General features: G+C 35.1%; 1 protein-coding gene across 6 annotated transcripts in view; it reads right to left on the bottom strand.

The window, feature by feature from the left end:
- ERBIN (erbb2 interacting protein) overlaps positions 1 to 27,703 on the bottom strand; it is a 109,571-nt gene that overhangs the window by 18,550 nt on the left and 63,318 nt on the right. For 2 of the 6 annotated variants that reach the window (XM_027634989.1, XM_027634985.1), the window contains 15 exons: positions 25,359 to 25,437; positions 24,498 to 24,587; positions 18,255 to 18,311; positions 14,127 to 14,190; positions 12,304 to 12,378; positions 10,915 to 11,059; positions 10,354 to 10,426; positions 9,237 to 9,366; positions 8,768 to 8,883; positions 7,680 to 7,749; positions 6,588 to 6,687; positions 5,246 to 5,367; positions 4,474 to 4,644; positions 3,498 to 3,680; positions 1,341 to 1,458 (listed from right to left, as the gene is read on the bottom strand). In XM_027634989.1, the coding sequence (XP_027490790.1) occupies positions 1,341 to 1,458; positions 3,498 to 3,680; positions 4,474 to 4,644; positions 5,246 to 5,367; positions 6,588 to 6,687; positions 7,680 to 7,749; positions 8,768 to 8,883; positions 9,237 to 9,366; positions 10,354 to 10,426; positions 10,915 to 11,059; positions 12,304 to 12,378; positions 14,127 to 14,190; positions 18,255 to 18,311; positions 24,498 to 24,587; positions 25,359 to 25,437 (1,593 nt within the window). The remainder of the gene's footprint in view (positions 1 to 1,340; positions 1,459 to 3,497; positions 3,681 to 4,473; positions 4,645 to 5,245; positions 5,368 to 6,587; positions 6,688 to 7,679; positions 7,750 to 8,767; positions 8,884 to 9,236; positions 9,367 to 10,353; positions 10,427 to 10,914; positions 11,060 to 12,303; positions 12,379 to 14,126; positions 14,191 to 18,254; positions 18,312 to 24,497; positions 24,588 to 25,358; positions 25,438 to 27,703) is intronic. The other 4 variants (XM_027634984.1, XM_027634986.1, XM_027634987.1 and 1 more) reach the window with 3 other exon arrangements.

Here is a 27,703-nt window from a genome sequence, read left to right as displayed (position 1 = left end):
TACACTGAAGAATTTTGAAAGTGTACACAGTTCCTGATTTTGAACACTGTATCACTGTCAAATTGCTATTTATTAGATCAAGTACTGTGGAACTCCTAGATCACTAGATAAGCTCTAAATTTCTTTTGTAAATGTAAAAAAACAGGAATGGAAAATGTTCTTTGCCGATTTGGAATCCAGTGCATCCCCATGCTTTGCAGATCACTTAGGACAACATTTTCTAACTAATTTACCCCTGTGCACATTGATGCTTGCATAATGTATGCATACTTACATATTAAATCCATATAAAAATAATTCCTCTGGGGGAATTCAAGCCAGCCGTGATTCTGACATGAGTGTAGAAACAAATAAGTCTAATTTTTTGCTTCAAGTTACAGGTGCCAAATGCATGAATTTAGCAGAACTAATGTCTATCTTCAGAGACAAGAAAGAAGTTTTGACCTGGCTCTTCAGTCAGACATAAAACCCCAAAGACAGCATCAAAAAACATCAACCTTTTCCTCTGTGTGTGATCCTCAGCAGAAAAGTCCTGCTATCTCCATGTGGTTTTCCTCACTAAATCTCACCTTTTTACATCTAACGGGCAGAAAAGCCTTTTGTCCTGGAAAGTATTGGACTAGGATATTATACGAAGTAAAACACTATTTGCTACACAATTTTTAAATCATGTTTTCTCTGAATCCTGGGTCATTTCTTAGCCTTAAAGAAATGGTTACCCAGACCAAAATTACATTTCAGAGAATATAAAACTTAGTTAACAAAAGAAAATATTCCGAAGTTTCATATTAGAGGAACAAAGAAAAATGAAAGAGTAAAATAACTCTGGAGAAAGAGTTGCCAAAAGAGAACTTTAAGAATAAACCTTAGGAAGAGAGCACATCTTCTCTAAGAAATTTAAACAAATATTGCTGCCTATAACAGCAGTATAGGAGCTGCCTATAACAGCAACAATTCACAAAATCTGGGAGAAGCAGGAAATATAGAATTTTTCCAATATAAATACCACTTTCTGCAATCTTTTCTTAAGCACTTCCAGATTGTGTTCAAGCTCACAGTCTCCCAAAACACATACATCTCCTCTTCCCCTCTGCTTTTAAACTGGTAACAAGAATCAAGAAAATTAGGATGTCAAAACAGCTTTCTCTATTGTGCACTCGAGCATAAGATTGCAGATTTTTTTCCTGCCTTCACTGTTTAAATAGAGAATTAATCATCTTTCTTTTAAAACATACAAATTAAGCCTACTTTTACATAATTTCATTCAAAAAATCAGCCACTTTGAGTCAAGAAATTATCAGAAGCACACAACACTTCCAGTGCTTTTTATGGTATTTTACCTTTCTTGGTATTGCTAAGAGCTACCACTTTTGGTTGGTTAATGGAGGTTTCTATCAGTGGTGGTCGCATTTCTGCCATTTTCATCTCTTCATCAGAGGAGAGTTCTTCTGACTCCTGCTAAAGGAAAAAGAGCTTTACGCTATGTATTTTAAAGAGCAGCTTAAAGGTGAAGTAAATGCTATCTAGACTATCACTCAACGAACAATAAGGAGGAAAAAGATAAACAAGCCACACAGCAAAGGTATAACATAGCTTTGTAGTGCATCTGTAGTGCAAGTCAACTGAATTATCTTTAAGAAGTAGCACATGGAGACTTGCATTGTCACTGCTAAATTCCATGGGATGACAATCAAACAGGTAACTTTAGCTGCAAAAACTACTTCGAGCAGGCAGATGTAGCCTTCATTCCACCATTAGAGAGAACTTCCAGTTAAGTCCAAGTCACAGAGTGATCGCTGAACCAGCAAACAATGCAGACTGATTAGCTGGGTATTGGTCTTGCAAAGAAGATCTCAAACTGAATTATCTATAGAGTAGCGTGACCAGAACAATTTTAGGAATGAAGAGCTATACTGTCAGAAAAGACAAGGAGCTTGACTTGCCTAGTCTTGCAAAAAAAAGAGCAAGGGTAGCTCGCTGGGGGTAAACTCCAAAAGGAAAAGAAGTTATTTAACTTCAAGAACAACAGCAGAGGAATAAAGCAATGCTGAATACATTTAAGCTAGAAATCACTAGTTCTGAACCATAAGATGGAGTTCAGTGTACTTATGAAAGAGATTAACAGACAAAGCTGCCACAAAAGCAGCCATGCAACTGGTTCAGTACCCTACTGCAACTGGTTCAGTACCCTACTGCCAGCCCTATATTTGATCATCTTCAAAAACCAATTGTTTCCAGTAACATTTTGAAGAAAAGCCCCAGCAAACCTTCTTTCCCTAAAGTGGAAATTTCTTTTTAGTAAACATGCTTCCTACTACAAATGCTACAAAATCCATGTTGCAAATTCCAGTCTGCCAATATTCACTTTTTCTTACTGTTTTATAACACTTAATGCATGGAACCTACTGGAGCACCACCTTCCCATGATACTAATTACCTGGCCAGTTCTTGGGACTGCAGGACAAACCTGACTGAGAGGTAGCAAACAAGCTATGGTAGTCTTCATTAAAAATAAAAACTAAAAATCCATCTGCTTTTATCTGCAGTCAGAACAACCAACCCTTCACTGCATCTACCACATTGCCCTTCCTCTTGGACGTGACATACAAGTGTATTCAATGTTGAAATGGGAAACTTACACCCATGCAAAGTTTAGATAACTGGATTCTGCAACAGAGTTACCAGCAGGTTAGTACAGGGAAGTAAGGAATTCACTATCCCTGCCTCATTTACTTACTGGCATACAGTCATCTACAAAGAATTGCTGTCACTGTCATTAGACAAACACCCTGATCTTCTGAAATTATGTTTTTAAATTAAAGAAAAATGTCAAAGCCAGTACTTTCAGAAAGTAAATAGAAGCAGGAATGTGCTAGTGCGGAAGTAGCCAGCAACAGCCACAACTGCCTGTCACCAGGTCTCTTCAGCAAAAGTATGATACATGTGTGTTCTGATGCTTATACAACACAGGCAAAAACCTAATCTCCTTGTGAAACTATGAAAAAGTATTTTACAGGCTGGGAACTGATTAAATGATAAGTTCCAAAATTTGTCATCAATCTCAAATTTTCTAAATAAATGAATACACTGTGTTTGTGAGAGAGATGTACAGAGTTCTTAAGTTTAAAATCTCTCACTATAAGAAGTAAACACATTCCAAGTAATATTTTTGTCAGCTCACTAATAAACACAGAGGAATAAATATTTTTAAACCCACATTCCGCATTTCATTTGAAATGCATGTGCCTTGTCATTTGGATATACAAGGTTTTTTATTGCTCCCACTAATTGGGTATTTTCTCTTTTCAATGACAATTAAAACTGATTATTTAATGAAGTACTGACAATCAAGCAATAACTGAAGAATTCTATCAAAGTATGAGTCTTTTCACAGTTCAGATCAACCCTTAATTCAGTTTACTTTCTTTTTCTTTAAATGCATGTATCTTTCATTATGAACTTTTTTGAATGCTATAATGCTCATTACAATGCCATACCTGAAGCATGTCTTCATGGTTGACAATGATATTCGTATTCTGCAAGGTTTTAACAAGTGCAGTTATCTGTGAATTTGCAGTGCTGTGCTCAGTTTCTGGTTCACTAGGCTTCTGCACAGAGCTTCCTGCTGAATATTGTTTTCTCTCATCTACTTTGTTCTTTATTGAACCGATTTCTGAAGTCTACAGAATTAAGAACATTAGCAGAAAAAACATCCTGAAAGGCTTTCAATAACATATGATATTTAGAGTCAACATTATGTATTTTGGGAAAATATGGAAAATATGAAAAAAATCTGAGCTCTGAAATTAAACAGTATGGAATGCATCAGGTATGAAATGCTGAGAAATCTCCACAGACTACCAAGGCAGTCTCCACAGACTACCCTACCCTTTGTCAATCAGTTTGACTCTTCTCCTTACTTTTGTCCATTTGTACCATTACATTTCCAGTTAAACGAAAAAAAAAACCAAATGGCCAATATCTATCAGCACAAACAGTAGTCCTATCACCTATCACACTGCATCAGCCTGTTACAGACTCTTGACACCTTTCCCAGCTTGCTCATATTGCCTTCCCAACTTATTGTATAAAACCTTCATTCATGAGAGCAGCAGCAAGATCCTTAGAGATTATCCCAAATTTCACTGTGAAGTCTATCAGATAAAAGAGGATCAGAGAATGACAAAGATGCCATTCCTCCAGAAACTGAAGAAGTCAGCTCCTTAACATACCCATAGTTTGTATTTGCCTGAGAATCAAGTTGCTTTCCTTGTTCTTAGTGTAGGAGGAAAATTGCTACTGCACACCAGATGTTTTATTACAGACTTCCTTGGGTGGAGAAGAGGTAAATTGTGTTCTGTAATCTGACAATTTTTCTTGCTAAAGCATTAGAGGGGAGGGAGAAGAGGATTAAAAAGAATCAGTAAGATCTTTGGAAGTTCTTGTAAAACCAGAAAATATATTGTATCTAACCTTTACTCCCACATCTTTTACAGAAACTGTCTGGCCTTCTCGTTTTGACTCCTTGGCAATATCTTCAGTAGATTCTTCATCCTTTAGTCTGTGTACAATTGTCTGGACTGTTTTGACCATATTCTTCAGTTCATCAGGATATGGAGTTGGGTATCTCTTCAGATTGCCCTCCTGTGTAACAAAAGGCAATAATGTTCTACATTTAATTAAATGCTGTAACAAAAACATAAACTTTAAAACAAATAATTACCTAGGATGAACCACCGAACAATCCAGGATCTCCACTTCGCTATTGAAGTCTACCTGCATTGATGCAGACTTAGGCTTATAAAACCCAGGAAGATTATGAATTACTTTCACTACCCCTCCCCCCAGTGTGTCCACTGATTGCAAGCAAGGATTATGACAGCTGTAATTCACTTTAAAAAAAAAAAAAATCAGGATTAATCACTGTCTCCCCACTATCGTTCTCCACAGCACCTCAGTGAAGTAGCCTCCCAGTTCGGCCATACATTGGCAGAGATCAGCTGAGAGCTCTTCCCTTGTGCCCTGCTTGAAATGGTCTGTCCAAGAAACACTCAAACTAAAAGCAAACAAAAAAAAAATCCAGACTATGATGTTTCATCCGGCTAGGTACTCTAACTAATAAATAAAGATTTGATTTATTCAGCAGAGTGAAACCCACAGATAAAGTAAGGAAAAGGATGAGATTAAGGGGTGGAAGTAAGAGGGAGGGAAGCAACAAGTACTCAAAAATAAATTTAATACTAACCCGGGGTGGTGCCTCTCTCTCATCTTTGTCTTCATCACACTCAAATGCCACCTGAGCACGCTGTTTCCGCTGTTCCTCCCACAGAGATGGATTGAAACTTTCATTATCAGACATGAACATAACTAAAAAAAAACAACCAAAGAAGCTCTTATAAGAATAGGATATACTATGCAAAATAAAAAAATAGTCTTTTCTTTCTCTTGGATGGATTGGTGTGCTTTTGTATGTATTCTTTAAAGAGCATCAGCACCATTAATTGAAGACTAACTGCACTGCCACTGCTTTATGAACTGGGCTGTACTTTTACAGTAGTGAAATCCCTATCTGAAAAAAAAATCATATACCCAGCTGCATACCAATCTTAACACACCTTCAGAACTCTGCTGACAAGTATTTTTATTCTATATACAAATATGAAATTATGTATCTGTATATATCTAAAAATGTCAATTATACTTGTATAGATTTATATAGCCTAACTTCAGTGAATTGGTCTCATTAAGCACATGTAAGAACATTCACTTAATTTCATTAGATGAAAATTTAAAAATGAAGAGTAAGAATGACTTAGTGAGAAAAATCTGCATTACTACTAAACCTGAAAAAAAAAATCTAAGAACCTAAGACTTAAGGTAAAGGTAAGATTTTGCAGGAGTTATATTAAACAACTGCCAGGGGTTTACAAACAACTATTTCTTGCTTAATTTTACAAGAGATTAAAAAAATCTTTTAGGTACCTACTGCCTCTTACTCTAGCATGTCTCTGTGTTACATCAGCCATGTTCCACTAATGCATGCAAAAAGTCTAATAAATCTGATACTACCACCCCAGCACATGTATATCCTTCAATAGCAATACCAAGACTGTTCATATTAATAATTTTATATCTGAAATAGAAAAATACTTAATTTTAGGGCTCTGTAAGTGCAATGGAATATTAGCTATTCTTCATTTATAGGGCAAAGTTGCAATTTTAACACATCTGAAAATATTCTAATAGACTTCATTATCACTAAAGCTTCCTGACCAAAAAAAAAAACCTGATAGAGAATTTTACAAAAATTGAATTTTTAAATTTTGAAAAACTGTCTAGTGAACTTTAAACCTTCCATTTGGAATAACAACCTCAGAGGCAGGTATTCTGTCAGCTTAAGCCAAACAGGCAGTCCTTGTCTACAGAAAGAAGCACTGGCACCTGAGGAAAAAAGGTTCAAACAGAGTGAATGCTTTCAGGAAAAATCTTGATCTTCACTGAATCTCCAAATTTATAATTCCCACATTCTATTACAGGTATTGCACATGTATTAGAAGGCACTAAGAGGGTATTTCTGAAATCCTTACCATCCTCAGTCCTTGGTTGCTGAGGGAACATGTAATTAGTAAGCACTGTTTTCTGTGTGTCAGGGTCAGCTTCTTTTTGAAGGGGGATAAGTGGTTTAGACTAGAAAGTAAAAGAAAGAAGGATACATTACAAGAATATATACAAAAAAGTAAATACGATCTGCATATCACAGAGCATGCCTGTGCCAGGACTTTGAAGACTACTCTGCCTTGTATTAAACTTTTTCTCCTCTGAATAATTTTCACCAAATGAAGCTATTAACGTGTCTGTCTTTGACTGAGGACTGAAACTCAGCTTTAGTGAAAAGTAAACACTGGATATTCAAAAAGTAACCTAGTTTCTTGTTGGCATTTACTAATATCCCAAAGCAGGTTGATCTGGAATGCACAGATATATTTGGCCATTTAAACTTGTAGACAATTCATATAAAACCAAAAATGTTGTACTTGTTTTTTCATACTAATACTAGATAGAACATCCTCCACGCCTTGCAGAAAAGGGCAGAGGATTCTTGAAATTACTGTGTTAGTAAAAGTGCACATCTGAGGCTTGCAAATTTCTGACAGCCCTGTACACCTTGGTGCCATTCAGAAAATCAGCACAGCGCACAGGGCTTTAACACAAAAGAAGAATACAAGTTACAAGTGCATGAGTTACTGCTCAGTAGCCTGAAACTTGGACAGTCACGCTGTTCAAAGGTTTGGCAAGAAACCTAGCTCAATAAAGGCATGCTGAATTTACCTGCTGGTATAGCTGTGAAAGCACCAGCATGTACACGTTCAAGTACAAGCTTATCATCACTAACTCCTCTGTGTAAACAAGCCCAAATTGAGAAAAACAAAAATGAACAACACCCCCCCTCCCAGCACCTGCTAAATTGCATTTCCTCACAGCACAGGACTTTGCCAAAAGTATGAGTCTCCAGAGACAGGTAGGCTCAGTGTTGTTTACTTTAGGAGAACTTATGTCAGGATAGTATTGATCCACATATACAGTACTAGGTCTCATTATTTAACACATGGCTCTGTGCTTGTCAATTCCATTAGGAATGAAGTCAACAATCATCTATTTTTAATTCAAAAAAATTTTACCTGATTGTCTGACAGCCACATAGCAGTGAGCTGTTGCAGTTTTGTAAAGGTAAATGGTAAATTCTTCAGTCTGTAAATTACAACCAGAATTTATGTAAGTACATTTAGCCATACTGTTAAGACTGCTAAACAATCCTGCATCAGCTTGCAAAATGTTTTAAAAGGACATTTACATATAAAGTTAAACTATTAACTATTGAGAGTTGAAAGGCTACAGCATGTAGTTTAGATTCAAAGCTATAACTGAAATTAAAAAATCCCAAGCAAATGAGAAAAACTTATTTCTACCCAGTTTAGTAAAAAAAGCAGCTTTTTTAGCTTAAAAAAAAGAGAAGTGACATTGTAACTTGAATTTAACTCAGCTGAGTGTCTTGAATACAATTTTGAAGACATTTAATGTGAATTAATAAATCTGAATACTCAGAATTTTATCTGCCAATATTCACGCATGCCAACGAAGGAAAAAAGTACTACACCTGAAAATAAGTTTTTCTCCAAGGCACATGTGTTGGGAAGGGGCTGCCCTGGATAATGGAAGCTCTGGCATTAATGAATAATCAAGCTCCATATGGAGTACAAAGAAGCTGGATTGACAGAACAGGTGCGAGAGCTCCGTGAGATTTCTCCCTTCCAGTATATTTCAATTCTATAAACTAGCAATTCCCTGAAGCTAAACATTTTGTCCATTTTTAATGATCAGCTCTAATAAAACACAACTCTTTTCCCTCTTCCCCAGAACAGCAAAGTGTCTGACTCTATACTGTGATACTGTAGGGTGTTCCATTTGCAATAGAGAACGCTAGTGAATTTTAAGAATCAAAAGCTTTATGAAAATAACCAAACTAATTCCCCAGAAAAATATATGCTAATAATCAGGAACGTGTTGAACCTGCACTTCAATGTGTGTGCCAAGTCATTAAATATAAAGACAGCTTAATACCATGCAACTGGAAAATCCAGACTACAACAATAATACATTAAATATCTAAGCTGTGTGTGAGTTAAGGAAAGACAGCATAATGTATTTGTAACAATCCCTCTACATTGCATTTTATACAAATTCTACTTGAATAAAAGCATTCACAAACCTATTATCACTCAAATTGATGACTTTTAATTTCTGCATATCACCCATTTCTTCAGGGAGAAATTCAAGCTTATTAGAATGCAGAAACAACACTGTTACATGTTTCCAGTTTCCAATCTGAAAAAAAAAAAAAACAAACAAAGAATTAATTCCTCTTCATAATACAAATAAGCAAATTTTATTGTTTTAAAACAATTAGTTTTAAAGCTATTTGGCTTGTGAAGTATAATTAATTTATTCTTTACCTTTTCATTTCAATACTCAAGCAATGAATTTCTACTTGTTTAAAAAACAGAATCAGAATTTCATTACTTGAAAACTTGTACATTTGTATACGTCCTCTTTTAAAAACATGCACGAAGAAAATCCACTCAATACCTATTTTAACTTGTTTTTCACAAGTTATACAGACTATATAGTGTAAAATACATTAAAATAGTCATTTTACAGTTTTGTAATTACATACATACCTCTGATGGCAGCTGTGTTAAAAAGTTATGATCTGCAGCAAAAGTTCTTATATTAGAGAGCTGCCCAACAGATGAAGGCAATGTTTCAATCTCATTGAAACTACAGTCCAGTTCTTCTACTGATATTAACCTAAAAAAAAAAAAATTACTCCTCTATACAGATTAATTAAACCAATATTAATTGAATACTTAAAATTTACAGGAAGTGAACATCACTATTAATTATTAATCTCAAACATAGTTAAAATAAACCTGAGGGAGTTAAAATCCAAGAAAAATTCTTTACTGATTGCCTAAAAAGTATTTTGGGGTAGGTTTTTTTGTTTGTTGATTTATTGTGGTTTTTTTTAAAATCTCCTTTACACTGTCCTCAAAAGAGATCATTCAATGAAAACAGGGAGGTCAACAACATCAAATGTTTGTGTTCTGCATAACAACATGGTGGTTAAGGCACTGAAACATTCAGAATGGGACAGAACATAGTCAAATTGCAGCTGAGGGCAGTTTCTGAACAAGCAAAGAATTTCAAGAGTTAGAGACAGTGAACCTAATAATCTGGCAGTGATGCAATATTTTGTAAACTCTGGCAACAAAACCTACATTAATTATAATAGATTAAAAGAAACTGGAACAAATTGTACATTTGTACAGCACTTAATTCTGAACCAATTATTACTGTCATTATTTGCAAGTTTTTAATTTAATTTCTGAACACCAAAAAATATATTAAAAAAACCCCTGCTGACTAACAGGTGAAAATTCTCCTGCGTGTTCAGATTTACTTTTTACAAGATTTTTGACAGTAGTTTAATCATTTGCAATATCTACCACAAATGTTACTGTCAGAAAACAGTTTCAGGCAGCCAACTGCCTCTTGTATTCTTTCACATTCAATTTTTCTTTTATAGATTGGTGGCTGCATTACATGAGGACCATATGTCTTTTGGTACTAAATAATAGAACATACATGCTACAAAGTAGAACTAAGACATAAAAGCACTTGCCTTCAATTTTATTAAGACATAATAGGTAGAAGAAATTAAATCAAGTGGTTATAGAGAAACAGGAGAAGTGTTCAGAAAGGCAATTCAAATTTTTATTTTGGTGAAATACCTACCCTCCTATGGAGTCTGGCAAATAAATCAACTGGTTTTCATCAATTTTAAGTGTTGTCACCTTCTTCAGGGAACCTGTTATAATGGGAACAAGTAAATCAAAAAGGACATTTGAGTTCATTAAGCTGAGTATTAATTATTACTTAATGAGGGAAAAAAACACACTATGGTCAAGCAACCACATCTTCTCTATTCCCTGGCATGCCTATACTGTTGTATTCCTAAGGAAACAAGTAGATGAGCTTACAGAACTAGTTTGCCACTTTACAATGTGTTGGCCATTGGGGTGTGTGGGGAAGGAGGGATGAGGGCTGGCAAGGAGGAAAAAATACTGGTTTTCTTCCGATACAGACAGCAGTTTCTCATCCATTTACAAATTACTGTATAAAGTCAAGAATGCTCCAAAACAATTATAAGCTATTATTCAGCCACACAGTACAGCTTGATCAAAATCTGGCACTTTTCATCATTTGAAACAGTTCTAAAATGTCAATTTTCTAGTTTTAAGTGTTCTGTTCTGAACTATAAGCTTTTAAGAACATGAATTAACTGAAAATACAAACCAATAGACTCTGGCAGTTGCTGAAGCGAATTACTGGATAACAGCAGGTCTTGCAGGCTTTCACAACCTGAAATACCTTCTTCAACTACTTCAATGTTGTTTTTAGAAACATCCAAGTAGGTCAACTGTTTCAAAGTGCCTATGAACTAAAACAAGAGAAAATAATGCATTCTACAAAGTGCACATTCAAAACAAAAAATTCAGCAGTTCTGACAAACTATCTCTACTGCCAGAGGAAAAAACTTACAGTGCTGAAATACGTCTTTATGTAAAATATCCAAGATTTATGATGAAGTAGTTTGTGCTGATAAACACAACTGTTTTTACACACACATCACAGTAACACTGCATGTCCATAAGGTGAATCAAGTAACTGAAGCTTTAGAGCAGATTTCAGAGACAGATAATGTAAAGACATCATTATGCTCCAGTAAAGATTCTTAGTGTTTATTTGTCTTTTGTGTAAAACTGCGTCCTACTTAACCTCAAAACCAAAAATGATGAATCCCTAATTGTACTAAACTGAAAGAAACAAGCCAAAATATCAGCTTGTTTGAGATTCCATATGAACCAAGCATAAGCCTGAAGATCCGGGTACACTACTCTACTAAAATATTCATGGAGAAGATGAAATCACTTTCATAAATACAGTTTTATTTTACCATAAAATACAAATGTTCACTTTGTATTCTACAATCAAAGCACTCAACTCTTCAAGAATGAGTTAGCTGAAGTAAGGAAAAACAACAGAGAAGAATACTGATCAGGCAACAAGGCTGCACATCTCAAGACTGCTGGTGATTTTAAGGTTGAAAACAAGCCTTTTTCAAATACTCATTTCCCAGTTGACTACACATAAGCAAAGGTTCTCAAGTACTGTAATGATAGGTCAGCCGGAACCACATGTAATCCTGAGAGACATTCCAAACCCAGACAAAGTCAACAGAACATTTTCTCAGGAACTGGCAATGCTCCCTGTTTACATGGCACCAAAATTGGCACTGCTTGCTTTAAACTCGTGACCATTAAAAATTCACTCAACATATTTATCATGTAAATTCCTGATTGCTAACACCAAATAATCGTTTTTTGGAAGGACCAGTCAACCCTAAATTTGATCTAAGATTTTTACCCTTTTCCTTAATTGGAACACAATTTTATATGAGAAGTATGTAACTTTCAATGAATTTAAAAAAAAAAAGCCATGAACCCAGCCCTCGTAATCAGTTATAATTTCTAAGTGGACTAGTTGAGCACTTAAGTGTCATTTTGCCTTTTGGCTTTAAGTAACATTAAAACTGCATAGCAACTTCAACATATATGATCGCTGACAAAGCAAATACCACTGTAATTTGAAATAGTAAATATTTAACATAGTAAAAGAACTTACCCCTGGAATAAGTGTTAGTCTATTACCATCCATCCAAAATTCCTTTAACCCACTCAGCTGTTCAAGTACTTCAGGCTGTAAAGAAAAGTAATTTTTTAAAAAAACTTAACAAAAAAATTGTGAACAGCAAAAACAACTCCAATAATTCATCTCTTGAAAGTTTATTAATGTCTTACTATTGCTGTTATACACATTTTTTTCAGTGGGTCAAAGTAAACCCAGATAATTCACATTTGAAATGCAAATATGTATCAGATATACAAAAAACCTCTTAAGAACTTTATCATAGCACTAAATAATCTTTACAGAAAAGGTTTATGATGTGGGGTTTTTCTCTTTTTTTTTCTTTTTTCTCTTTTTTTTCTCTTTTTTCCTCTATTTTTCTCTTTTTGTCAGAAAGTATTATTTTTCAATAGAGACAACAATAAGTACATATTATGTGTATCACTTCTTCCTTCATGGAGGAGGTCTAAAAACCCTTAAGTTCCACTAACTCAGAAAACCTGTTTTTCAAAAATCCCAGTGATTTTTTCATGTGGGAAAAATGGAAACAATTTTGATTTTTCTATCAAAAAAGGGTACATCTCCATGATGCAAGCAAAACACTCTATTCACAAAGTGAAGTGCAGGATTGTGTTTCCATTACAACTGCACCATAGGAACAACACCAGGTTCAGCTAAATGCTAACTACGGTTTTTTATATGGTAAGTATACAGGATTCCTGCATAAGTTGCAATCCTGACTCCTAATAACTCATTTTCCAAGAGAAATGCCTCACTAAAGACTACCATTCAGAGAGATGTTTATCCAAAACAACTCTAATGATTAGTTAAAACAGAAAAGGCCACTACTGAATCACAGTAACCAACAACCTTTTTGTGCTTTTACTGTAATATCTTAGTGAAGTAAGTTACCAGTAGTTGGCTCTTGTAGCTAAAAGGCTGGCAGAGACAAAGCAAACAGCCAAAAATGTAGCCAAACAGGTAACTTTACAGCCTATGCTTAGTTCCTGGCTGTTATGGCTTAACGTGGGCCTGCACACATTAGTTTAAGGCTCTCACACAAATATCTACCCTGTGATGAGAATATGGCAGTAATGGTAATGGCTAGAAGTATAACAATACTAATGAACAATTCCTTAAATACAGTGCCCTATCTGCCAGACCACATCACTAGGCAAGTGTTCAGCTTTGCATGTTCTACTACTGGCCCACAAAGGCTTGACTTTATTGTATTACAGGTCAGCATATTTCACAATACTCCTATTTCGATTTCTTTACCCAGGGAAGCAGAAGTAGATATTAGGTAACTCTAAATACAAGATATACCTGTCTGTGAGATCAAGAATAGGAAAAAAGTCAATGCATGCTGAAAGAAAAATCTAAGCACCTCAGCTGTAAATCCTGCTTTGAACAATATTCAAACTTAAAACTAATACAGTGTCTCTTGGGTCTAAATAGTCTGTGCACAATAATAAAAGCAGGTTATGCACAGAACTTGTAACATTAAATACTTGATAACCAGTAAGTGTCTAGAACTCATTATAAGGCAAACAATTATGTTTATAATTCACATATTACTATTAATTATTTATCAGTACAGTAACCACATTATAGGACAGACTCTTATTTTAAAATGGAAATATGTATTCATATTTATAATTTCATAACAGGCTACATAAAGTAGCATAAGGTATACATAATACTTGCTCAGTAGCAGAACTCTTAAGTTGATGTTTACATTTTCATATTTATTAAAAACAGATCAAAGGACAAAGAGATTTATAAAAGATGCAAAGCTCTGTTACTAATGAAAAACTCACCACTTCTGTGAATTCATTACTTCCTAAGTCCAGTCTCTCCAACTGAGTCAGTCTGGACATGGTTCTGCAGAGGAAGGGAATTAAAAACGAATTATATCTAAGAAAATATCAGTTACATCAAGTCTTCCAGTATTCACAAAAATGTATTATTTTAATCAGTATTACATAGTGATTTTTTTTTTAACTGGAATCATATGTGAATAAGGTAAATTTTTCACACACTATTCAACCAGACACATACTAATGATTGTGGAAACTGTTGACTGTCACACAAAGAGTGCACTGCAACTCACCCACAGATCAGTTTACAACTAAAGACCAGTAGAGTAATTTTTATGACAAAGAGTAACACAGTGAAGCATCTCTTTTGAGTGGTTCAGCTTTTCACCTTCAGTCTCAATAGGTCCTTTCAGCAGCCAAAGGCTGGTTAACGATATGTTTTCCTCTCACAGAAAGACTACTGCCTAATGATTAGTAAAAACATAAAAGGCCACTATTGAATCACAGTAACCAGCAACACCCTTCTCCCTCTCCAGGCTGCTGACAGAGTTGCTTCCATGTGATATGGTCTGGAACTCTAATTATTTCTCTTGTCATACATTAAATCAAATTACTAAATTGGATTTTGTGACATATCAATACTCTTCAAGCTAACTGACAGCAGAGATTAAATCAATGACTGAAATAAAAGTAAAATCCATTATTTCAAGCTGTGTTATGAAACGTTTTTCCTCCATTTAAGCTTATTTTGGAGACCCCCCAGAGATTATCGATCACTGCACATGGGGGACTACACTGCATAAATCACAGTCAACAGCAGTTCTACCTAAAAGTATTTTCAAAGGAGCTATTAATCCCTCATATGACATTATGTTCCATATTTATTTAATAACAGATTTCCATAGAACAATAAGTAATATCTAAAACTTTTACATACACACTTCAACTGGGTAAATACCATAGAATCCTGCAAAAATTAAATTAAAGAGCTTCTAAATGGTACAGTCTTTTATATTATCAGAATATATCTATCAACACTAGTACTTATAAGAAACAATTGCATGAGCACGAGATGCTCTATGCAGCTATGCAAAGCTTCAGTTCTTCAAATACAGTAAGTTCTACAGCTGTTCTGAGTACACAGTTCAAAAATATTATATAGAAAAATGCCTTATTTATCAAAACTAAGTTAATGTGATTATTGATACTACTTATGAAATAATCTCCAAGAAGGAGACTCAACATTAGCCTATAAATTTGATTTTCATTACATTATAATAATTACACTGGGGAAAAACTAGGAATTTAGCATAAGTAGGTTAACACATGACCAAGAGAAAAGTAGAAGCCATTATCTGTACGTTTTTTGCATAGTATACACAGGCTTCAAAGGAAAGCCTTTAACTCCCATTCCTACTGTCTCAGAGAAGGAAAGAACAAAAACACAAAAAGGCTCCTTCTAGAAGGACCTGGGAAACAGTTTTCCCATTTCCTGAAGCTAATGAACAGGATGAATGCTGTTAGTCAACTGCTAACATTCTTTTCCCGATTCTAACAAAAATTATACAAGTCCCTCTGAAATACTGCATAAGCTGAATCTCTCAAAGCTTTATGAGACCATGCCAATATCAACTTTAGTGCAGTATGTTCCTAACAAATTTGAGTCTTACAGCAGCACTACTGAAGACTCCTTTAAAGTATTTAACACAGTATTCTGCAGCTTTCAAAACTTTATAGACCATGCCATGCAAACCAATGTTATGTAACACTGACAGGATAACAAATTATTGATTTGGGGCCCTTTTTTTTCTTGCCAAAACGTCTGTAATCTGGCAAACACATCTACTCAACTATAAAACACACACAAATGTGTTTGCAAGGATGAAGGTCTCAGTAATATTCCTCCCTTTCCCCACTGCCTGCAGAATCCACGGCACTTTCAGCTATTCTTTGACTAGTATCTCCTTGATTTTCTGTATTGTTTATAGACCAACTATGCCTTCAGACAAAAGGCAAACAAGGCTTCAAATAATGTTAAGGCAGCAGGAAAATTCCATGCCAAAGGAAGTGGAAACAAACGTTTACTACATCACTGAGTTATACCCATTTCTTTCTTTGACACAGCGCTATGTAAGCCCTACCATGAACTGGAAGTCTCTTTCATAATTCATATTATTAAACTTGCTGTCAAAACAACCCAACATTAATGGATCTAGTAGTCTAAATTATGCCTCAAATTTTGATGACCATACAGACAGCTTCACTGAGGTTAACAGTATAGCTTACTTCAAGGGGCATACAACTCAAGAGGTGTGTGCGATAGCAAGATTGGGCTCTGAATCACTGTAATTATACTCTCAAATAACTTCCTTCTTTCTAAAAAGCTTACTCTTTTTATTGACAATTAGGCCACAGAAGTTTAAAAAAATAAAATATAAACTTGCTATATTTCCACTGGACCATTTTCCCAATTTACCTACCAGAGAAATGCCTCTAAAATAGTAATGGCTTTGCTCTCCTTTCAGTAGAAATATTTTCATCTATCTCATTAGCATTTTAATGCCGCCAGTTTTGTAGTCTCTGCTGTAGATAAGCTCCAAGCAAAATGATGCATTTGGCATAAAGCAAGGTTGATTTAGTGTGTTGGCATTAATTACCCATTTTGATTAACATTCTTTCAAGTGCTTCATGTTTTAGTGCCAAAAATTATGTGCATGTTTTACTCAGCAAGATGACTAGTTGATTTTGTAGAAATTTATCCCAATACATTTCTCATTACAAATAGGAAAGAATTTGCTGCAAGAATGAAAATATTAAAAAGGTGAAAGTCATAGGAAAACATGAAAAGACAGTGGTATTCTATAGCAAAAATATTAGCGTGTATTGTTCCATCTTACTAGACCAAAAAAACTCCTTTGGATTTTATATATATATACACTGTATAAAGCTGTATAACATGTTCCACTAGAGTACTAGAACAGAATAATAAAGGTGGCAGCTCAGCATGTACTCTTAGTCATTATGGAGGTGAAGCAGAGGACATCTTCATGATAGCTGCTGATTAGTTTTCCAGCAAGGATGAAACTCTGAAAACACTGAAGTCAACAAAAAAAATTCTCAGCAGTTTCAACAGAAAGTGTGTTTGGCTTAACTACATTACAGAATTTGTTTAAAAATCTCTTATCCCTACAAGAGTAAACTACACTTTTAACATTCTGCATGTAATTCATGTTGTTAGTGTTAATTATGGTAGTTAAGGTCATAGTGATCTTATAAACAAAATCTATATTAGCTGTAAGCTTTAATTATAGCTACTGTTTCTCAGTTGGGAGTAAATTCATTTACAGAGCTACGGCCTTAAACTACACGCCCTCTAATTTTTTTGAACTGAAAATTAGTGATAGTATGAAGAGCCAAAGAGGATTGAGAGCACGAATGAGCAGAATGCTTCAGTCTTCGAAGATGTAAATTCACGCTTTCTGATGCTGTACATGTAGTTCAGATACAAGTTCTGGCATCTTTATATCGTAGACTCTGCCATATAGTATCTAGGCATGCAACAAGGGAATCCTGAGAGAACATATTCCTTGGTGATGTTTACGCATATCATTAGCGTAGGAAAACTGGCTGTTGTACTTGAAGGGCTGGAAATTCGCAATTCAGCCTATTGTATGCAAGTCTCTCCTAGCATGTAAGTTGGAGAGAGTGAATATTCAATTGTTTTAAGTCCTCCTCCACCAAAACTTATTACATCCACCAAAACCAACACCTCTCTAGCAATTTCTGTTGCCAGAGGAAGACCCTTCTTCCAGTACACCACAACAAATTCATGATTCTACAGCTGGTTATTCACATCCCATCTTTGGGATCTGTTTCTCTTTTCATTGACCTTTTATATCTTTGTTAAACTGCACAGAGCTCCAGAGTTACAGCCGGAAAATTCAGAGCATTGCTCTTGTTCACAGAAACAGCAGGAACTGCATCACCATTGGCCTGGGCTTGTTTGATGAAAAAAGTGAGAACTGCAAGGCATGGATTAGAAAGATACCAGATTTTACAAAAGAGGTACAATTGGATTTACTGTTAAAGCAAATGCTGTAAGAATTTCTAAAACTATACGATACTTACTTTGGCAATATTTTTAACTGGTTTTCTCTAAGTTCCAGTATCTGGAGTTTAGTTAATCTGTAAGAGAAAGACATAACGAATTATCATGATAATCTGTATTTTATGACAAAACCAATGTCTGAACTTAATCATACTACTGAATTTAAAAAATCTGCAAGTTTGAAATTTTTTTTCTCTAACATTACATGTACATTTTGTGCAAAAATTTGCACGTTATTTGAAATTCATTTATTTGCTGGGGTTTGGTTTCGGTAAAGCAACAAATAAACTAGATCTTGCCAGCTTTTCTGAACCTGTTTGAACACATTTGTTTTCCTTCATCACAAAGATTTTGAAGCACTTCACTGGATTAATTACAGGTATATGTTATCATATATAGAAGTACACAGGAAGCATCAGAAAGGCAGGATCACTTTGCACAATTTAAGATGTTCAATTTCTAATACTGAAAATGTATTAAACAATTTAATATAAAAAGCCTCATCAAAAGAATACCTGTGGTCTTCCACTGGATTAAAAACAACCTTTACATTTATTTTGGATTTCCTTCCATATTCTCTTTCTAGTCAGCTTCTTAATCCATTTTGATATTTCTGTTAGAAGGTGGTTTGACCTTTCTTTCAGTAAATCTTTAGTTGCAAGATAAATGATCTCTAAATCCCAAACTCAACTGCTTGGCCAAGGTAAGTTCAAAGCAGTCCTGACATACAAGCAATGTACCATTCCCAGTGAATTTTTTTTTGTATCAGGACAGCAGGGACAAGATTATGCTTGTTAAACAAAACACAGAAACTGAGTTTGGTTTAAACACAGACAGGATTGTAATGACAATTGTAATGAGTTCCACACGTGACCCAATGACAGCCCTCATACAATACAAAATAGGGCATTAAGATCCCTGACTCAGAAAGGAGCTTAGTGAACAGACCAGTCTTTCCTGAAGGTGCTTAACTCGTGCATTGTAAGGACGGAGACAAAATCCTTAATTTTTACTAAGTTGTAAGAACTATACCTAAAGTAGAAATAAAAAGCTAAAAACACTATCTACTTTTCCTCTAGACATTCATTCATTTTTGGATTAGTTTGAAAGTAGCCATGCCCAGAAATAACCTAAGACGTAAGAACCACCTTGAAACAGAGCAGAGGTCAGTGTATCCCAGCACTGCAGGCAGTACTTGCCATCTGGTAGCAATTGCTGGAGGGCAACCTCCTCCCTCCAACTTCTACAAAGAGCCCCCAACAACCATCCTAACAGTGCTGAAAGAATACCCTAATATAAATCCCATTCATGGTAATATCATCTCTGTTCATCTAGGACATAAGTGGGAAGGACTTCCTCGCTGTCTTACCTTATCTGCACCCTAAAATACCAATCTGGTACAAAACAAAAGAACCCCCAGATGTGAATGGTCATTTTGGGCTCTGATTTCTGAACCAAACACTGCATTAGGCTTCAGCTGGTGTTTTGTTTGGATGACAGGGAAAACAGGAACAGAGTTTGTAGTTTTTCTTCACAACATTTGCATGCAGTCAAATTTCTCTTGAAGGCAGTGGAAGCAAACCTCCATTCATATGTAAACTATAAATATGCACACCCACACTTTGCTGACTTTATCCAGAACTGACAGAATAGTAGAATTGACTGTACTACACCTGTAATAAGCTAATTCTGTGAACTGAAAGACTGCCTTTGGTGACAGAAAGGTTCATAGCTTTATCACCTTGTTTCATGTGCTGATCTTTCTTCAGCTAACCCTAAGAAACTGAAAATACAAATTGTGAATTCCTTATGTGTAGAACTACAAAGAAGTTACTAGGGAAACATTCTCAACCTCTCCTGGCTAGGAGATACAGGTTGTGTCTAAACTAGTAATTTTCTTGCAGTAACTGATGAGAAATACCGGACTGAAGCAATTTGCACTTCTTCCATCACGACTGGAAGAGCTAATTCAAGCTTAAAATAATAACGCACATCATCAGTCTAGCCAACCTTTAAACTGCTGGTGCTAAGCATCCAACATCAATCCACACTAAACACCTGAACTACAATAATGGACTTGAAAAATTGCCATTTAATTTGGACAAGAAATACAGAGAACCATAGGTCACCTAAACTACAGGAAAAATAGAAGTCATAATAGCAGAATATATATTACCTGTGCCATTCTGTCACAAAGATTTGTTATGCTTCTACAGAAATATTTAACTTCTGAACTTGAAAAACCCATCACCACAGAAATATTTGCAGCTAAGCACAAAGCTGCAACAGGTATTATTAGTAACTGAAAGTACACCTTCCTAACAGTCTAAAGATCACTTTTTCAGCATTGTTCTTTAATTGTAACCAACTTAGCCTATTTTTAAATTGCAGCTCAACTTTTAAAAAAAATTAAATCTCTATGTGAACAACTTGCCAGAAGATCAACAGTCTCCCTAAATCTGATCTCTTAGAACTATACTATCTGTAAAACATATAAAAGAAACATATGGCAGGTAAACTTAGAAACTTGCTGTTCAACAAGCAGTCATTCCTTGGAAAGCTAAAAATATTTCATAGGGAGATGTTCCTTATTTTTCACCTTCTTTGCAGTTCTCCTAAAGCAGAATATTTTTATTTTAAATTGTAACTAAAATATAAAGGCAAGAGGACTGAAATGTAGTGATCCTGTAGCAGGTTGCATGTGCAAAACTTTCAGCAAAAGATCTACATACACATACGTAACTAAATTAAGACCCTAATTTCATTATCACTGTACATTTATGTAAAAGATATCTCAAAGTAGATACTACTAAAAACATCTACTACTGCAAATACTACTGGCAAATTGTTGAGAAAGAAGATTTAAAGTAAATTAATTGCATCATCACAGTAAAAAGCCTCTAGAAGCAATATCCCATTACAGACAACATTCTCAAGAGTGTTTAGAATGACACTGAAGATAAAATCCTTGCTTATCTTAAACACTCACCAGCAAATAATGTTTCCCTTCTAAAAGCCTGTCTCAAAAATGAGCATGCAGTGAGTTTCAAGTTTAGAATGCTCTGCCTATATATTAGTGTACTTAAATGTAAATATACATGATGCATTTTGATACAACACGTATGGTTTTCTTAGGTAAGCATAATCATTCTCAGATTTCTGTGTTTGGTAAAAAGGCAGATGTGATCTGTGCCAATATCAGTGCATTCAAATCAGAACTTGGGAGTGGAGGAAAAACCCCCACTTTATTACATGAGAATTCCAAAGGAACAGGCACGTTCCTTCCATCAAAAGTCTGATGATTTTTAGTAACTCTAAGAGGCTGAACCAGTACAACTGAAGGACAGCAATACTCATAAAAAGGGGAAAAAAAATTCAATAATCTTGACTTTAAAAGTGTGCAAAGCTTTAGCGCAAATTTTGAAGGTGAGAATAATGCATAAAGGTAAATGTAATAAAATGCTGCACAGATATATATTCTGCATTATAAGAAGTTTTCTTTCCCAAGCATTAGGTTGAATATTACCAACAGAGGTTTTCAAAGAAGCATTGTGGGACAATCCTCTTCAATACTTTTAATAGCAATCTTCAGGATTGGAAAAATGTTTAAGCTGCCTGATGTCACAGATTATACAGTGATTTAACAGGACACTGTAGAGAAAAACCGGTACAACCTTAAGTACTAAAACAAAATAGGAAAAGGACAAAATGACATAGCGCCAAGTCAAGTACTTATGATTTCCTTGTAGGCATCAGTCATTTCTAGCTGAACTGTCCAGTACATCAGACAGTCACGTGGAAAATGATACTAGGCAGCTGCAAAAAAGGATAACTGGAACACTAGAGCATAACCACAGACATTTCCAAGAGAAACAAGAAGATAATCTTGACACTGTACAAGTGTCCCATGAAGAGATCTCAATTTGAATTTTAAATATAGCTATATAGGTCATCATTCTATGTCAAAAATAAGATTAATTAAAACTGAAACTTTTTCCAAGATATATTAATATAATCAAACACACAGGAAAACCTACCACACCAGAGGCTAACAGAATTTTGTCTATCTGAGGGATATGTGAACACTAGAAAAACAGGAGGTAAGAGAATGGGGAACAACATTTATAAGAAATGACAACAATTAAACTGTGGAACCAATGAATATGAACAGCCAGAGAGAAAGTAATGTGGAAACCAGGTTTCTAACCTGAAACAGAGCACAGAAACTTTGTTAGTTGTCATATGTATTGGCTTAGTTTTTAGGAGGCATTATTATGTCAATAGTTGTCAACAAGAGTGGGCAACAGAACTCAGTTGCTTCACATGTTCCCAATGAAATGTAATAGCTATAAGGCCATATACAAAAAAATTAATGTACCAAACTGGAAGTTGAAGGTTTGACCTTTATGGAAATAAATATCCCAAAAGCTTCTACCAGAGCCTTTCTGTTTGGTTTTAAAAGAAGTGTTCCCATATTCTAAAGTACAAGTTAAAAGACTCGGCACTAGAAAGTGTTTATACCTAGTTGTAAAGTTGTGGGGTGGCAGAGCAGTCTCATCACTTACAGAAGAGAAGCACTCAATTTCAAAGGGGTCTGAACCTTACTTTGAAATGGTATTTTATTGATTCATTGTTTACTAATTTATTGAATCTAAACTTTTTTTTTCTTAAAGAATAGTATGTGTTCTGTACAACACCATTATTAGCAGATAAACTTACATACATCCATACTCTGAATTCCTTTAAAAACAGATTATGAGAGAAGTCTTAATTTCAGATTCATTCTCCTAGTTACAAGCTAGGATGCTACAAGTCACTGGACTTTAAAAACCAAGGCAGAATTCTTCATAACTATGAAGAGAAACACCATATTGGAGAATTGGCTTTCAAATTGTCTTCAGTAACCAATTTATTCTTACATTGTTACTAATTAACTTCACCATTTCACTAACCATTAAGCATTACAGAAGCTGACAGTTGTGAAGAAAAAATTATAAAGAGGTTTTTTAAATTATACGTAAGATTAGCTACTTAAAAGACCAACTGTGTCAACCTGAAGCCTTAAATTTCATCTTAGTTCCTGCTTTTTAGTAAGAAAATATTGCAATTTGGTTAGACTACTAAAAAACAGAACAGAAAAAAGTATAGGCAACCAAGATTATGTACATTCCAGATATTTCTTCTTCAATCTTAATGAGGATTTTTGAAATGCAAACTATGTGTACTAGAAACAAGCACAGTAATTAAGCTCCTGCATAATAAACAGTTTTTTTGTTAGTCGAGTGTGTAACAGATCTGGTGTTTTTAATCGTTCATCAGGGAATGACTAACAACTGGACAGAGAAGAGCAGAGGACTAATAAACTAACGGTCACTAGTGGAGAGCACCTCTGCTCATCTTCGATAGTACATCTCTGACAAACCGCTGCAGCACTATGTCTGGGGGATTTGCCAGTCTCTTGTAAACTGTGCTGACCCAAATATAACCATATAGCATAAGGCAAATGTTTTCATACAGCCATATGACTGCGTAACTAACAGATGCTTGCTGGACATGGAAAGGGGCAGGAGATGACAATCTAGGAAAAGAGAGCAAATGTAAGACCAAGGAGGGAGAAACAGCAGAAATTGCTAAAATCAGCATGATAAGAAGAACATGAACTATGCTCATCTAGGACTTTCCCCTTCAAGAGCATTACCAGTTCACTTTTGCTTCCAAGATTTAATCTGTTTCCAGAGGGAGGAATTTAGTATTTATCTTGTATTCAAGCTGTACATGCAACAGTTTTGCATAATCAGCACACCATAAATATGCCAAGTTTTTCAGAAATACTCCTGACAATAAGAGACTTTAGAGAATTATAGTTGTGCATGAAATAATTTGTGCACCCAGTACAGGACAAGTAGAATAACAGTTGTCATTACTTGCTTTGCTCCATTTGTCCATTACATGACAAACAACCCAAATCTCAAAAATACTAAGTTTCTCATGCTTACCAGACTTGTGTTGTAAAAGAAGCAAACATGTGAATGAATTTTATTTCTTGGCTCTTCATAAGAATTCTGTCTGTCTTTCAGAAGTCAAATTAAAAACTGCTGACACAGATTCAGGGAATTTTTTTCTGTAACTATTATGTGGCATAAATGGATTCAAAATGTACACTTCTTCCTTTCCTCCAGTATGCATTTTGCTTCAGAAGCAGCAGAAACTGCTCTGCAAAAATTCAAACTATATGCAGATATTAAGTTTCATATTCCACTTACCTGCCAAAATTGGCTGGCAAAAACTCAAGAAAAGCATCATTCAGGTACAGCTGTGTTAGGTTTAATAGTTGAGAAAATCCATCTGGAAGCCTATATAGAAGTAAAAAAACGTAGTGCCTTAGTTTCAAATACATTCAAGGCATTAAGTCATACTGTCTTAAGCAATGGTAAAGTACTGAAGTCCTACATATTGATAACATTAAAATAAAGGGGGTGAATTTCTACAGAATCACACTAGACACCTGTTCTCTGTAAGATTAGTTTCATAATTATTTTAAGTATTGAGAACAACATCTACAGGCAATAAAAACTAGAAATAAATGCAGTCTTGCTATGTATTTGTGATATCCTGACACTTAATGTGGAGGAGTCATTCATTAGAGACAAGAGGATAGATTAAAACACACAAAAACACCTTTTCTCCCCGGAACAGTTACATTGGGCAAGGTTTGTATCTCTGGCAGTGCTACTTTTGGACCATTAATTTTGTCACTATAGAAAAGAGACAGGAAAACTACTCATACAAGCTAAGTTTGAAAAACAGTGGCACAAGCTTTAGAGCAAAATTGATTTTTGCTACCAGGAAAAAAAATTCTTCAGATATTTCTCTACATTCACAGAGAAGTGAATGATTTTAACCACCTGAGAAAGCTACATGGTACAGTGCAGGATTGTCCACATACCTATTAACTTGGGCAAAATACTTTAATGAAACAGCTAATCATATTGGATCACAGTGCAAGAGGTTAATGAAGATACTTCTCAGGTAACTCTGTCCCTTGCCTCCAAGGGCTGGGACAAGTTCAAGACTCAGCAGTACTTGCACAAAACATAAAACATCAAAAAAATTTACAAACTTACTTTGAAATGGGATTTACGCTTGCCTCAATAACTGTCAAGACTTTACAGTTTTTTATATTTTCTGGAAACTCTTGTATGCCTGCAAGACATAGAGAAGGGTAGGAAAACAGCCTGAAATTATTAGACTCCATCACATGCATAAAAATGAGGTACATAAAACCACTAGCCATAAAAACTTTGATTCATTTAGCAACCAGTGGACTGGTTCTCTGATGTTTCATTTTACGTACACTTTTCATTAAGAAATACTCTTGTGCAATATCAATTCTTTTACTATTCTATTCCTAAAGCTTTTCATGTTACAGTTTAGCAGGCTAGAGACACACAGTACACTAATAATTCTCACTGCTCACTGGAATATACTTAAGATCTGAACCTCAGTCCTACTATTATTTAAGAAAAGGCATTTATAGACATAGTAGAATGAAGTTTCCAACAGGATCTGTTTATCAAGTGCATGGCTTGTTTCCCGTGAAATGGTAAGGCTTCGAATCTTTAAATATGTGTACAGCTTCATGGTTCTGAACAGATATCCCAAAACATGACATGCTTGCTGTCAGCTTCTAGATTATTTGCAGGGAAAGACAAAAAATGCTGCAGACGCACTTATGTCTGAAAATTAAAACAGTAGGGAACCTCCTCTTTTTCCAAGGTTATCACCAGAAATGCCAGAGTGGAACTACAATCCCCAGATCTGCCAAATTGATATTTATCAGAAACTGATAAAGCAGGTTTTGAATACAGAAGACAAGTATCCACCATGTCAGAAGGAAATCAGTATTGAATCCTTCTACTATTCCAGACTTTCACCTCCATCTTACTACACCATAAAAAAATCCCAAATAAAACCACTGTTGTCACAACTGCAGTTGCTTTTCCAGTGTATAACCACATTGCTCTTATATGCTGGGACAGGTGTTTTTATTTTAAATAACTTTGTCATAAGTACAATAACCATTCATAATGACATCCTTCCACTGGGATTAAAAATACACTGTTGTTTCCCAGAAAAACCCATATGCTAAAGTTTAAAACAACTTTTTTTCAGGTAACAAATCTCAGTTCTTTTTCTTTCCATTAATATGTGTAATTGTGTCTATGAGTGCTTTATCAGGTATGTGCGAAGGGCAACCTGAACCCACGGAATGAGACCACTAAGAAGGAACTATACTCTGTGGATGCTTGCTTTTGAACTAGTGAGAGGATGAAATTTCATGCTGCTTTAAGTGACAAAAATAGTCCAGCTGCAGAGAGAAAGACAAGGGCAGTGTCTTCTCACTCAGACTGGGAGGTGGGACTTGGTTATGTCTCTCCATGTATCTGTTTTGAGAACATGTGGTAAAGCATCAACTGCTAAGTAATATTTTCACTTACATAAGAAACTGCACAATTATCCGATCCTTAGCTAAGAGTTTGGTTCTTTCTGTTTGTGCAGAAACAAGACTGACCTGGTATATTAGGACTTAAGAGATGGCAATACCCCCAACAAGAAAAATAGTGACAAAACACATACTTTTACCAAATAAGTCAATTGGTAATGCTGAGTGGCAAAGTCACCATGCTGACTCTTCCATAAATTCTACTAAAGCAGTATTACCACTTCTTTTAAAGTAGACTTTTAGGTCTTTCTTGACAGGAACTTGTTTGTCATACTAATTAATTGAAACTATTATTTTTGACTCATAGCAGTATTGTATTCTGTTACTGAGAAGTGAAAGGCATGAAAAGTACACTAAGACATCAAGTTAATCCAGGTATTTAAACACATCTAAGTATCATGGATCTTTTTGGGAAACAGATTTCTGGACTCAGTAACAATAAAATACAGAAGCAGAGGGAACCAGGAAGAACTGAGCCATCAATGGTAATATAGGCCAAGATTCCTGACACTTCTGGTTTACAACCGCACATCTTCATGCATATGCACATATGTGTAAATAAAAATCTAGCTTTATGTGTGTATATATGTGTGTGTTTATATATACACACATGAGTTCAGCCATGTGAAGTTTCCTGGGACTGCAAGTGGAGTCAAAGCAGAAGATGGCAGCAGTGGATACTGATTCAACTCACTTCATCATTCAGTACAAAATCAAAATTAAAAAGGTAATATTCATAATATAATAAAGTTTCATTTCTGGAAAGCAGTAATGGTATTTTAAAGTCAAAAAAAGATTAGGAAACTACCACAGAAAGACTACAATTGTACCTTACCTATTGCTGTCATATAGTCTTTGTACTAAGAGAAACACAATTCCAAGAAACTTAACTCAATTCTGGTTACAGCAATAAACCTCTTCCAGCAAACAAGAATATCCATACAGATGGAAAACATCTACCATGAC

This window comes from Corapipo altera, unplaced genomic scaffold (assembly GCF_003945725.1).
Source record: "Corapipo altera isolate COAL_440 unplaced genomic scaffold, ASM394572v1 61411, whole genome shotgun sequence".
Lineage (NCBI taxonomy): Eukaryota > Metazoa > Chordata > Aves > Passeriformes > Pipridae > Corapipo > Corapipo altera.
The sequence above is the reverse complement of the archived record's forward strand: the minus strand, read 5'-3'. Positions and strand labels throughout refer to the sequence as shown.